The 13,796-nt window shown below is 38.9% G+C and overlaps 1 protein-coding gene across 3 annotated transcripts in view; it reads left to right on the plus strand.

Annotated features, from left to right (window-relative positions):
- The window catches only part of Asb3 (ankyrin repeat and SOCS box containing 3), a 365,295-nt gene that overhangs the window by 213,367 nt on the left and 138,132 nt on the right, over positions 1-13,796 (plus strand). Inside the window, exon 10 of one of the 3 annotated variants that reach the window (XM_087216394.1) lies at positions 9,582-9,613. The exons of the other annotated variants lie outside the window; for them this stretch is intronic. Within the exon in view, the coding sequence (XP_087072520.1) occupies positions 9,582-9,598 (17 nt within the window). The 3' untranslated portion in view covers positions 9,599-9,613. Of the gene's footprint in view, positions 1-9,581; positions 9,614-13,796 lie in introns of those variants that run through there. 3 annotated transcript variants of the gene reach the window in all.

Raw genomic sequence — 13,796 nt, forward strand, 5'->3', positions numbered from 1 at the left:
TATAGGTTCTGGAAGTAAGTATTGATGATCCTCTGGATTTCTGCTGGGTCTGTTGTAATTTCACCCTTTTCATTCCTAATTGCTCGGATTTGGGCCTTTTCTTTCCTTTTTCTGATAAGGTTGCCTAAGGGTTTGTCAATTTTGTCGATTCTTTCAAAGAACCAACCTCTTAGCTTCACTGATTTTTTTGTATCGTTCTCTTAGTCTCCATTGCATTGATTTCTCCTGATCTTCATAATTTCCTCCCTGGTATGAGCTGTGGGGTTGTCCTGCTCTTCTTTTTTTAGAAGCTTGAGGTTCAGCATCAGGTTGTTTAATTGGGCTTGTTCTGTTTTCCTAATAGTCGCATTTACTGCTATGAATTTCCCTCGTAAGACTGCTTTCATTGTGTCCCATAGATTCCGATATGTTGTATTGCCATTGTGATTTAATTGAAGGAACTGTCTGATTTCTTCTTTAATTTCCTCTGTGACCCATTGGTTATTCAGAAGTGTGTTGTTCAATTTCCATGTGCTTATGAAATTTTTTGAGTTTCTTTTGCTATGGATCTCCAATTTCATTGCACTATGGTCTGATAATATACAGGGGATAAGTTCAATTCCTTTGCACTTAGTTAAACATGTTCTATGTGTGAATATGTGGTCTATTTTTGAGAATGACCCATGTGCAGCTAAGAAGAATGTGTATTCTGATTTTGTGGGGTGGAAGACTCTGTAAACATCTGTTAAGTTCCTTTGTTCAAGAGTTCGATTGAGTTCTAGTATTTCATTACTTATTTTTAGTCTATTTGATCTATCTATTTGTGACAGTGGGGTGTTGAGGTCCCCCACTAAAATTGTATTAGTGAATATGTGACTTTTCATGTCTGTTAGTATTTGTTTTATATAGTTGGGCACACTAGTGTTTGGTGCGTATTTATTTATGACTGTCATCTCTTCCTCTTGGATTCTTCCCTTTACAAGGATGTAGTGTCCTTCTTCATCTCTCTTCATCAGTGTTGGTTTGAAATCTACTTGATCTGCAAAGAGGATAGCTACTCCTGCTTTTTTTTGGGTTCCCGTCTCATGGAGTATTGTTTTCCACCCTTTAACTTTCAGTCTATGAGTTTCCTTTTGAATGAAATGTGTTTCTTGTATGCAGCATATTGTTGGATTTTGCTTCTTGACCCATTCTGCCAGTCTGTTTTTTTTGATTGGTGAATTGGGACCATTAATGTTGATGGTTATAACTGAAATGTATTGACTTGTAATTGCCATGACTTTTTCTTTTTGTTGGGTTCTCCCCCTTTACATTTAATTTCTTGTCATGCCAGATGGGTTCATTCTGCTTTGCTTCCTGGGGTTGTGATCCTCCATGTCTGTTCCTAGGATATTGTGTAAAATTCTTTGGAGTGCTAGTTTGGTATTCATGAAGTTCCTAAGGTGCTCTTTGTCATGAAAGTATCTTATTTCTCCATCCATTTTGAAAGATAGTTTTTCAGGGTACATCCATCTGGGTTGGAGGCTGTTTTCTTTTAGGGCTTGAAATATGTCACTCCAAGCTCTTCTTGCCTTGATGGTTTGTGTTGAGAAGTCTGCTCTGATTCTGATGCGCTTTCCTTTGTATGTGATTTGTTTCTTTTCTCTCACTGCTTGTAGAACTTTGTTCTTCTGTTGAGTTTCTGAAATCTTAACCATTATATGCCTATGTATCTGTTTTTTTATTTTTATCAAGGCTAGTTGGAGTCCTATATGGCTCACTTATCTGTATGTCAAGTTCTTTCCCCCTGTTTGGGAAGTTTTCTGCTATCACTTTTGTGAAGTTTTTTTTTTAATATCATCTCCACTCTCTCCTGTTTCTTCATGGACTCCAATCAGTCTTATGTTATTCTTTTTTGCCTCATCTAGCAGCTGCTGGATTGATTTCTCATGTTCCCTTATAATTTTGAAGCAATTTTTCTTTTCCTGGTCACTAATTGCAATCTTATCTTCTATATCTGAAATTCTGTCCTCACATTGGCTCATTCTGCTGTGTAGACTTTCAGTGGAATTTTTCATGTCCTGGAAATCTATTTGCATCTGTTTTATGGATTCCATTTGTTTCCTATATTGGCATTCCATCATGTTCCTCAGCTCCTCCGTAGATTTACTAATCATGTCTTGCACTAGGAGCACAATTTCTCCTGTTATCTAAGAAATTATTTCTGATTTCATTTTTTCCAGATCCCCTTTTGTTGCCAGTTCAGTGGGTCCAGGTAGTTGAGTATCAGAGTGTTCCATCTCATTTCCCTTTGGAGTTGCTGTAGGTGATCTGGAGGTCTGGTTTTGAGACTTATTTACATGTTTTCTCATTTCAACTAGGCGGGGGGGGGGGGGAGCTGTTGGCACCTGCATGGATTACCTCCTCTTAGCTGGGAGAGGTGGGACAGGGTCCGGGAGCAGTGGTAGGGATGGTGGCTCAAAAGCCCTTTCCTGTGGGCTGGGAGAAGTGGGCGGGATGATGGCTGGGAAGCTCTTTCGTCTGGACCAGGAGCAGTGGGACGGTGGCTCAGAAGCCCCTACCTCTGGCCTGGGAGTGGCGGGACTCAGTACAGTGGTCTGGTGGTCTGGTGTCCTCTGTGTCTTTGTAGTGTGGAACCAGGTGGCTGTACAGAGGAGCGGGGGGGTCGTCCAATGGGTTGTTGCCGGGGCGCCGGCTGATTTGGCGTGTTCTGTGTGATTTGTGACCTCTGCAGGGCATGCGCAGACCTGCCTTGATCTGGAAGAGGTTTTAAGGAGAAAAAGCTTTTTTCAGATTGACTCTTGTCCGAAAGTAGGGATAGTTCTATGAGTGGATATCTTAACCGTCTTACCCACAGGAAGAACCACCCAGAGCAAGGTCGATGCTGTCATTGGTAGCAACACAACAGTCACCCATACTGGCCAGGCAGGAGAAGGGGCTGTTTCATATTTTGTGGGAAGGACAACATTTTGGTTTATTTATGATTACATGTACACGATCTTTTTATTGTGTTGGTTCCTCATGGCTCCAGGGCAGCCTTGTCTGATGGTGATGTTCCAGAATTTATGATTCAGAGAAGAACACCAAGGTCTGGAGTATGTGGGGCATGCAGGCCTTGATGATAACACTTGGCCAATTCCCAGATGTCAAAGGCTGCTTGTCTCTTTGTACTATGGTTGTCTGAATCATTGTACTTTAATAGTAAAAGGAAGAGTGAAACTAGGGAGCTGTAAGACTGCAACATCAAGACAATACACACATAGTTGAGTGATACATATATGATATAATTTATATGAACATAAAATTTTCCAGGTCATTTAATATACAGTGACACAGATATTAAATTCTATGTCCCCTACTTGAGGAAAGGGGACATTCACGCCACCCTCATTAATTGAAGCAAAGCCCACAGTTTGTCTCGTGAATTTCACTTACTACCCTCAGCTTTGGAAATTAGGAAGCTGGGCACCTGATTTAAAATTTTCTAGTGTACTTTGAGTAATAAAGTCAGGTATCTTTGGTGATGGGTGGAACAGATTACCTCTATAAAATCAGATGGGATTGGATGGATATGGAACTGCAGCATTCTCTGTGTGCTAAAAGCTACACGTCCTGTGGATGGTCTGCAATAGGCAGTTTCCACAAGTGGCCTGCTAGGCTGAAGAATGGCATTGACAAGGTTAGGTTTGTGTGGTTGAATTCAATTATGCCCCATTTGAAAGAAGGCCAGATGGGCTTCAAAGGAAAACTTAGAACCATAATGAATCACTGCACACCAGTCACTTAATACCATATCACAGAGAAATCATTTATAATAATGGTGAATTATACAACATAACAAGAAGCTGACTTTAATTCCAGTGCCATATGGTTTTAGGTTCACTTTTATGCCTTTGAGGGATGGGTTGGAATAGTTTTTGTTTTTTTTTGCATTGAGAAGACCATAAAAGCATGATGCTATTTTATTAGGAGAATAGAAATCTCAGTGAAATACAGACGTAGGACAGAAAATGAAGATGAAGAGGGATATAGCAAATGTGAATTTTATTATTGTATAGTCAGTGAGAACTGTGGGATGTTTATGACTTCTTTTTGTGGTTCCTGAGGCACTGGATGACTTCAAATGCCAGGTGCTGTTCTGAGGCTATAACATTCAGGAAAAACCTACCTTAAGGTTGGCATGGAATGCATAAGTCTGAGTCAAGAAACTTGCTAGATCAATGACTGGGTTGAGTGGTGATCTTTCTAATAACAGCTAATATTTTTAAGTACTTTTAGTGTGTCAGGTACTGGGCTATAGGATGGGTAAACTGGGGCTTTGAGAAGATAAACTTCTTGTCCAAGGTTACACAGCTAGTAAACATGAGACTTAGACTGGTGTATATAGGAAGGAAAATTAAAATATGCCATGTTTGGACTACCAAAAAGTGAGTAAGAAGGAGGAACATCTGTTGAGATTTCTTAGTCCAATCAGAGTGGCAGGTGTTCACTGAGCATTCACCTTGCAGGGTACAGTTTCCTGCACTGTCTCCCCATTCTGTGAGCAGGTCATATACATAAGTGAAAGCACCGAGGGACCTTGGGCATGACCCACAACAGGGAAGGACATGGGCCACATGCCAGTGATGGTGGTGATGATAGGCTCCAACTAACACCTACAGGTGTTACATTCCCTTTATGTCCACCTTATGACTTAAAGTGCTGCTTATACATCCTTACAAAGAAGGTGTGTTTCCCATTTTCCCAAAACTACTCTGAAGCAGCAAGAGCTCACTCAACTTCCTTAGAGTCCAAGGGCTATAGGCTGTGTCTTCCCAGCATCAGGCTCATTTCAGATCGCTACCAGTGCAGGGCAATGGGCACTGTACTCAGAAAAGTGACTTACTAGTTGGTCTTCCCAGCACTTTTCTTCCCCAGTCTAGCCAAACACTCATGCTCATGTCACCATGGTAAACCCGGCCAGGGCTACACTACTAGGTATGCCTGGTACCAGGTATGCTGTACCAGGTACACCAGGTATGCTGGTGCCTACACCACAGGTATGCCTGTGGGTGCCTGGCCGGTGACTTTGTCTGGCATCTTGGCCTGAGGTCTTAATGCTTGTTGTCTGCCCTCCTAAAATCTGGTCTGCACTGTCCTCCAGCTTGGGACATGGTACACCCATTACACATTCATGATGGGGCTGTAATTTGTATGTCTTGGTGCGAGGTGGCTCTGAACCAACAGTGTTACATGCATAACTGTCTTTTTGTGCAGCATAGGACAGTTCCATTGGGTGATACAAGCTGTCCAATGGGACAGTCATGCATGTACCACTGGTGGTTCAAGCTCGAAAGAACATATTAAATCCTGTCTTCTTCCTGACTCCTGACCCTGATCTCTTCTCCCTGGTTCTCTATTCTATTGAGACTTGCCCCACATCCCAGGCATCTCTGTTTCTTTACCTCTTGGAGCTCTTCACATTGGAGCCACTCAGTTGCCCTTATTTATTTTTTGTAGTTTATAATATTAACACAATTTCTTAATTTTTCAATATAAAGTTATATAAAAATGTTGAATGTGTTTTTAAATAATGCATGTGTTTCTTGACCACTAAATCCCAAAACACATTCGATGCCCCCTCAGATATGCCTGAGCTTTTACTTTGGGGCTATTAATATCCTCTAGCCTAGTGACTCTGATCCTGGTTGCCTATTAGAACCCCTTGGGAGCTTAAAAGAATGTCTGGGCCACACTCCAGAGATTGGTTTATCTGCTTAAAGGGTGGACCCAGGCTACCACAGGTAACCCTAATGTGTAGCCAGGATTAGGCACCACTGAGCTGCATTATCTACATTTTTAGTGTTAGGTGAGACAGTAAGATTTACATTTTTTTTTTTTGGTACTGGGGATCGAACTCGGGACCTTGCGCTTGTGATGCAGGCAGTGGAATCACTGAGCTAAATCCCCGGCCCCAAGATTTACTTTTAAATAGGGTTCCCAGATTTAACAAAGGAAAATGCAAGATGCCAAGTTGAACTTGAATTTCAAATAAACAACAAATAATTTTTTAGTGTAAGTATGTCCCATGCAATATTTGGAACATATTTTTAGTAAAATTCATTTATGCTTATTCTGTAAATCAAATATAATAGAATTTTGTAGTTTGAATTTTGTATTACATCTGAGAACCTTATTCTTAGGAAGTACATTTCCCCATACCATGGAGAATTTTTTTTACTGGTTTTACTCCATTTTTAAAATTGGTTTAATTGCTATTCAACTAGCAATTAAATTGTTTGTGCTCATACACAACTGAAAAGGCACTGAAGTGATGTCTGTGGGCTTAACTCTCCTAGAGATTTCTACCTGGGAAGTTCTCTGCAAAGAGCAGGTGTTCTAGCGAGGGATGGATTTCTAACTGCCTAGCTCCTTACTCTGCATGCTCTGCCTGTGATGTATCCAGGCAAATTGATAATAATATCATTATGCTAGTTTCTTCTTTAAAGTAAACCGGCCCATAAGTCAATCTTCTTGGCCTGGGGCAGGAAAAGATTCCAAACAACTTTTTGCAACAAACCTGTGATGCCCAGGATCAAAAACATTCTAGCATGAGAGAAGGAACTTGCTCTGGGATGTGGAGAAATCATACGTTATATTGGCTTCGTCAAATGAGAGCAAACTGATTGGAAACCAAGACTTCATCAATAATGCAGTATTATTTGTTTATGATAGTTCTGACATTTTAATGGATCCTTAAATGGAGTGAATTATTAAAAAGCATACTTCAGGTGAGGTCATGGACTCTTTAGGTTTAGGGATCAATAGAAGTAGCCTGTGCATGCCAATGTGTGAGAGCTCTGCCAGGAATCTGTGCCATCAGGTTATTACTTTAGCCTGGGACAATGAGAACCAGCCTTTTCTACTGCTCACACCCCCAACATGCATCACAAAGATCAAATACAGTGCACGGATCAATACTCAGTCTCATCTTTTCCAGTTCTCACATGGAAAATAGACATAAATGTTGATCATTCATTAACTTATTATATTAAAAACAAAAGAAGAAAAATAAGAATAAAATGAAATATTGTCTTCTGTCTTCCTTGTCTTTCCCTTAGTAATCTGATGGTTTGTTTTACTGCAAATTTTGTTGTAAATTTTTATTGTTTATCTGTTTGCAAACATCTGGGTGACTCTAGACATTAAAAGTGTCAACTTAAATCTTAAAAAGAGTCTTTTGTTCAAAGTGAATATTCTGTACAGATAAAAGGAGTGCTTTTCCTTTGAACAAGGGGCCAGAACCTAGTTCTGCTTGCTCAATCTTTTCACTTCACCGGGAGTGTCTTGTAGCACTCCTGGGGTTCAGTAGAGTTCTGATTGAAAAACCACTGCTATAGACCAAACAATGGATCTACTAGGACTTTTCATTCATCCTTAGGTTGTCTGATATTTGTAATCATTATTGAGATGGTTGTTAATAGTACAGCCATTGTTCTGCCCAGGCTGTAGAGAACATGGTAGCTTAGGACACTTAGTGTCAAAATCTTGTCCACAGAGAGCTCTGTTTTCATTGTATTGTTGCTGATTGATAAGGAAGTATCTAGCCAGGTGTGGTGGTACACACTTGTAATCCAGGCATTCTGGAAGGCTAAATCATGAGGATCACAAGTTCATGCCCAGCCTGCCTTAGTGACTTAGTGAGACTCCATCTGGAAAAAAAAATTACAAAGAGGGCTGAGGCTATAGCTTATTGTGAAGGCCCTGGGTTCAATCTCTGGTGCTGAAAAAAAAAAAAAAAAGGAAGTATCGAGAGAATTACATTTAATGGCAGTGGGAAGCAGTGCTTGTCATTCATGGAGCTTATCCTCCTGAAAGTGGTCACCTGTAAGTACTCAGGATCTGATAGATGTGCTTGGTAACTGGGGAAGAAGCAAAGAACCTTACTAACAAAGGCATTTGAAATGTGGAAGAAAAGCAGAATTGGAAGAGTCTTGGGCAGTGAAGACCTAGTCTCCTGCTAGCAGGTTCACAGACTACACCCTCCTAGTTATGCTTGGCTTTTGGCTTCTTGCAAGTTAGGAAACTTCATGTCTGAATAGTATGAGACAAATGAATGAGCAAGGGGACAAGCACCAAAGCAGTTTTTAAATTTAGGATACTGGCACCTCCAAACAACAGAAAAGATACCTGAAGTGTGTTAATGATGAGAATATATATTTTCTTATAAAACATGTTCTTAGGGTAATTCTAGAGTGGGTTAATTTCATAGCTAAACAACATCATCTAGGACCCAAGTCTTCCCATTTGTCCACTCTGCCATCTTTAGCATTTGTACTCTGACATGGCCAATTATGATTTACCTCCCCAACCTTTTAAAGTACTTGTCTCTTCTACTGGTATTAAAAAGAAGAAGAAATCTCAATTTACAGCACCTACTATATGTCAGCCATATCATCCTTTGCCATGTTTTGAGGGACATTTTAGCAATCTCTAGTAGTCCCTAGGAATATTGAATTTTTTGTTTTGTTTTCTTTTTTCTTTTGTTTTCTTTGGTACCAGGGATCGAACTCAGGACCTTGTGCTTGCAAGGCAGGTGGTGGCACCACTGAACTAAATCCTGGTTGCCTTGTTTTTTTCTGTTTTGAGGCAGTGTCTCTCAATGTAGTTCAGGCTGGCCTTGAACTCACTATGTATTCCAGGCTAGCTTTGAACTCAGATCCTCTTGCCTCAATCTCCCGAGTGCTGGACCCGGCAGGAATATTGAATTTTAAGATGAAGTTACTGTGAATTATTTCTAATAAAAACAAATAAGCTAAAGAACAATTTTGAGAAAAGTCTACATTTTACTGCATATATCAAAATTAATTTCGGGTGGATTTGAGTCAAGTACAAACAAATAAAAATAGAATGCTTCCTCATAAACTCTAGAAAAGCTAGAAGAAAACAGTAGCTTATATCAGAGGAAGAATGTAAACTCAGTTAGCTTTTTAATAATAGGCAGCAATGGAAGAAATAACAGAAATATTGATATATTTGAATGTAAATGATGAATTTTCTATAATAAAAAAGCAAATTAATATAAATGGACAACTGGCTAGAGAAATTTTTAATCACATGTTATGCACATGCAAAATCTATAATTTTACATTCAAATTTTAAGAAAAAATGGATCTTTACAGGAGGATAATCATAAAATATAAAGCAATTTATAAAAGTAAAAATAAATTTTAAAACCATTTAACCTTGTTAGGAGACAAGGAAATTCAAATTAAAGCAGCCTGGAGATGTAATTTTGAATTGTCTACCACAACTTTAAGATATTATAATATAATTATTGTTGTGGTATAGATGGTACACTTGTTCACTGCTGTTAAATTGTTACATCTTTTAAAAAAGTAAATAGGACAATATATAGGAGAACTACAAAGATGTTCTGTTATGGCTTGTATTTAGATGGCCCCCAGAAGCCTCATGCCTCATAGGCAGGGCCTTTAGGAGTGACTGGATCATGGCTGTGAGATACTGGATTAGTCCACTAGTTGGTTTAGCATCTGGGTGTGAGTGATGGATTTACTGAAGAAGGAAGCCCCACCCTCAGTGTGTGTGGTTTCAACCAATAGGTTTGCAGCCTGGATGAAAAAAAAAAGGAAAGAAGGAAGTTTTGCTGCCTCCTGTCTGCCATATCACGAACTATTTCTCCTCTGCCATATTACCTTGCCTTGGAACTAGCTGACTATGGATTGAAACCTCTACAAACAAACTGTAAGCTAAAATAAACCTTTCCTCCTTTAACTTGTGGATGTCAGGTATTTTGTCCCAGCAATGAGAAAGTAAGACATGTTCATGCTTTTTTTCTCCAATAATTCAATATATAATTCAAATATAATTCCCCAATAATTCAAATATAGAAGGTGTATCCTTGCCAAGTAAGTCAAGAGGAAAAAGTTACATATTCAAAGGTAGTCATTACAATAAAATCTTTAGTAGAAAAAACACTGAAAACTATTGAAATATTTACTATTATGAAATAGTTTAAAAATTGTATACCCATACAATCAAATATTATTCAGCCATTAAAATATTAACTCTAGGGCTGGGGATTTAGCTCAGTGGTGCCGCTGCCTGCTTTGCAGGAGCACAAGGTCCCAAGTTTGATTCCCGGTACCAAAAAAAAAAATTAACTCTAAAGACATAACACCAAGGAAATGCTTATGATAAAATGTGAGAAAATGAAAGAAGTTAGAATTGCTATTGGATTATGGTAATAATTATATAAAGCACTTCCATGTAGAAAGAATGAGAGCAAGGAGAGAAACCATATTGAATGATCGACTACGAGTGATCTGTTCATTGTCTAAAACATTTCTTCACTGTAGCTGAATTAGTTATCCATTCCTGTGCAATAAATTGTCATGAAAATTAGCATCTTAAAACAACAAATATTTCTTATTTTATAATTTCTATGCATTGGAAATTTGGGAGCAGCTTAGTTGGATGGTTTGAGCTCAAAGTCTCTCATGAAGGTGCAGTCATCTCAGACTTGAGTGAGGCTTGAGGATCTGCTTCAGGAAACACTTGGTAGCTGTTGTAGGTCTCAGTTCTTCACCACGTGGTTCTCTCCATAGAGTTTCTTGAATGCTTTTGTGATGTGGCAGCTGGTTCTCCCAGAGTGGGGGATGAGAGAGATGGGAGATGGGGGAGACAGCCCCCACACAGAAAAGGAATGAATCACAGTAACTTTTGTGACCCAGTCTCCCAGTTATCAGTACCTTTTATGACCCAATCTCTCAGTCATATGCCACCTTTTCTGTAGTTTAGCTCACATTCAAAAGGAGAGGAATTAGGTTTCATCTTTTGAAAGGAAGCCTATCAAAGTATTTGTGAACCCATTCAAAGTCATCACAGTAAAGTTTCTTTTTATTAAACATATGCCGAAACAGCAAAGTGGATGAGCCATTTAACATGTATGAGTTATGAGTCTTGAGTGAGGGAAGTATGAAAATAAAAATATAAAATAAAAAGGAGAGGAAGTGGCCTATAGTGACCAAATTAAAATGCCAAAGAAAAGTTAGGTTGTATTCCCCAAAAAAGGTAATTATTTCTGTCACTGCAGTGGCCAGAGCAGCAATATTGATGGTTTGCCCCTCATGTGGGTCTAGAGGGAACATGTGGGAAAATGGCATCTTGCTGGCAGATGGCAAGAAATTTCCTTTCTTCCTAACAGCATTGCACAGGTTGACATAACATTTTCTCAGCCATCTCTGAGGCTGGAGTCTTGCTGCTTGAAAGGTCTGGTTGTTAGGTGTACATTTCATCTGAATGAGCTATTACCTTTGAGCTATTGCAATGCATTTGGAACTTAAAAAAAAACTATCACAGGACATGAGCTGTGGCTTGTAGTCTATAAATACTAAACATGTATGGAAAAATAACAAATGCCAGTTGGTGCGAGAGCTACAGTGAGGTATAACAGAGCATCCTGCTTGAGTTCTGAAGTATTTTCCTTAGTTATATTTAGCTTTCAGTTTTCCTTGGGGAGTGGGAACTGGTTATCAAGTTTGGTTGTTTTCCAGGCTCTGTTGTTCTCCTGCCCATTTGTTACTTTCAATGATTCTGGATCTTTCATTAGAGGGCAAGTGAGAAATGTGATAATAATGATGGTAGTGATGACAAAAAAACTGCTGTGCCTCTGAAGGGGAAGCTGAAGAGTTTTCTATGGATTTAAAAACATGTTTTATTCCCAGTAGTGAGCATTATATAGTGAAGAGCACAGACTTTGGAATTGGAAAGATATGAGTTTGATTCTTTGCTTTATCACATCATTCATTTAATAAAGGTTTATTGGTCCAGACACTGTGATAGATGCCAAGGACATAGCAATGAAGAATACATGCATCACCTTCAATGAGTTTGGCTCAGTAGTGAATACACCTAAGGAAAAAAAAGGTGGTAATGCCTAAGTGCTGAGAGAATCAATATGAGGGCATTGGCCCACTCATAGGGGTGAGTAGAATATGAGTCAGGAAAGATACCAAGACGGGGAAACATTCAATGAACTGAAAGGAGAACAAGGAAGAGCATGTGCACGGTTCTGGGAATATGAGCTGCTCTGCCATGTGTGAATGTGACAGTGGCTCTGTGTGGCTGAGGGCAGATATTGCTGCCTGGCTGACTCAAAAGCTGTTTCTATCTTCTTTTGTCCTTTGCACCTTCTAGTATAAAGTCCTCTTTTGCAGCTGATGATGGCCTTGTGGTTAGTTGTGGACATTGAGATATTAATTACCATGGTTCACTGGAGAGATTCTGGGAAAGGTTTTGTTTTAATGATTGAAGAAGAAAACTTGGCTCTCACAGACCACTGCCCCTCTTTCTCTTCTTTGCTTTGAATGCTGACAAAATATGTACAGGCACAGCCACCATCCTAGGTAACAACACAACATTCCCCAAAAGTGACAAGGATGAATAGCAGGACCTTGTGTCCTTGTTGACATTGTGGAGCCAGTAGAGCAGTCCTGCATTTTCCATCTGCAGAATTCTTAGGTGAAAACAGACTGACAGATAGACAGACAAATAAACAACACCAGTGTTTAAGCAACTAAACGCCATATTTTTAACAGAGAGAACGGAGTATAGATTCAATGGAATTGTAAGCCATGTTAAGAAATTTAAGCACCATACATTAGGTGACTGTGGTTCCTAACAATATATTGTATACTTGAAAATTGCTAAGAAAGCAGATTTTAAATGTCCTCACAAAAAAGTATGTGAGGCAATACGTATGTTGATTTAACCATTCCCAATGTGTGCATATATCAAGGTATCATGCTGTACATAATAAATGTATACAACTTCTACTTACCAACTGAAAAATAAAAAGATTATACTAAAAAGAAAATTGAGTCTTATCTCAAGGGCAACTAGAAGTCTGGCAAATAATTTTTCTAAGCCTCAGTTTTCTCACCTGTAAAGCAGAAATAATAATGCCTGCCATGTGACATGACAATTAAATGTGATAATGTGTATAAAATGCCCATTAATGTTGGCACATAATAGGTGATTAATAATCTGAAGATGTTTTTATGATAATCATAATAATAAAGAAGAAAAAATTTTAATTACCTGTGCAACTCTGCTTTGGCAAATACAGTTTACAACTTTTCTGCTCTCCATGGCTTGTTCTTTCATTCTGTATTTGGCTTTTTGTTTCTTTCTTTCTTTTCATATATATATATATATCAAGCAATAATTGAGTGCCAGGTATTATGGGTAGGCCGGGACCTTGGCCTTTGTTAGTGGGAGGAGACAAAAACATGCAAATAGGGAAACAAAATCATTTCAGCTGTGACTGCCTTGCTGTTTAGTTGTGTAATAACTTGATGATTATACTCCTAAGAAAAAGCCCTCTCATAAGCAAGAAGAAGAGCTTCTAATGAATCTGAAAATACCAAGGAAAGCATGAGAGGTAAAATGAGTGTTTTCTTGGTATAGAATTATTAGATGGCACAGAGTGTAGATAGGGAAGATGGAAGGATACGGAGGGAGAAAAGGAGTCATGGTGTGAGCTATCCAGGACAAACACAATTGGAATTTTTAAGTAGTCTATATGATTCCCTTTGTTCTCAAGCTTTGGAAATAGTTAATCTTGCTATCAATTTCCTAAGCTATATAGCTCAATGGTCATGAAGGCCATTTTGAGGATGAATGAACCATGTAAAGCGCCCATGCATAACAGCCACTCAATAAATATTAGCTATTATCTTTTATAGTCAGTTTCCTTAGTGATAGACTCTTACCTGTCATCTTACTCATCAAACTCAACCATCAATTTTGGAGAT

Source organism: Heterocephalus glaber, unplaced genomic scaffold, assembly GCF_053883595.1.
Source record: "Heterocephalus glaber isolate CG9 unplaced genomic scaffold, H.glaber_assembly_v1.0 deba00001457, whole genome shotgun sequence".
Taxonomy (NCBI): domain Eukaryota; kingdom Metazoa; phylum Chordata; class Mammalia; order Rodentia; family Bathyergidae; genus Heterocephalus; species Heterocephalus glaber.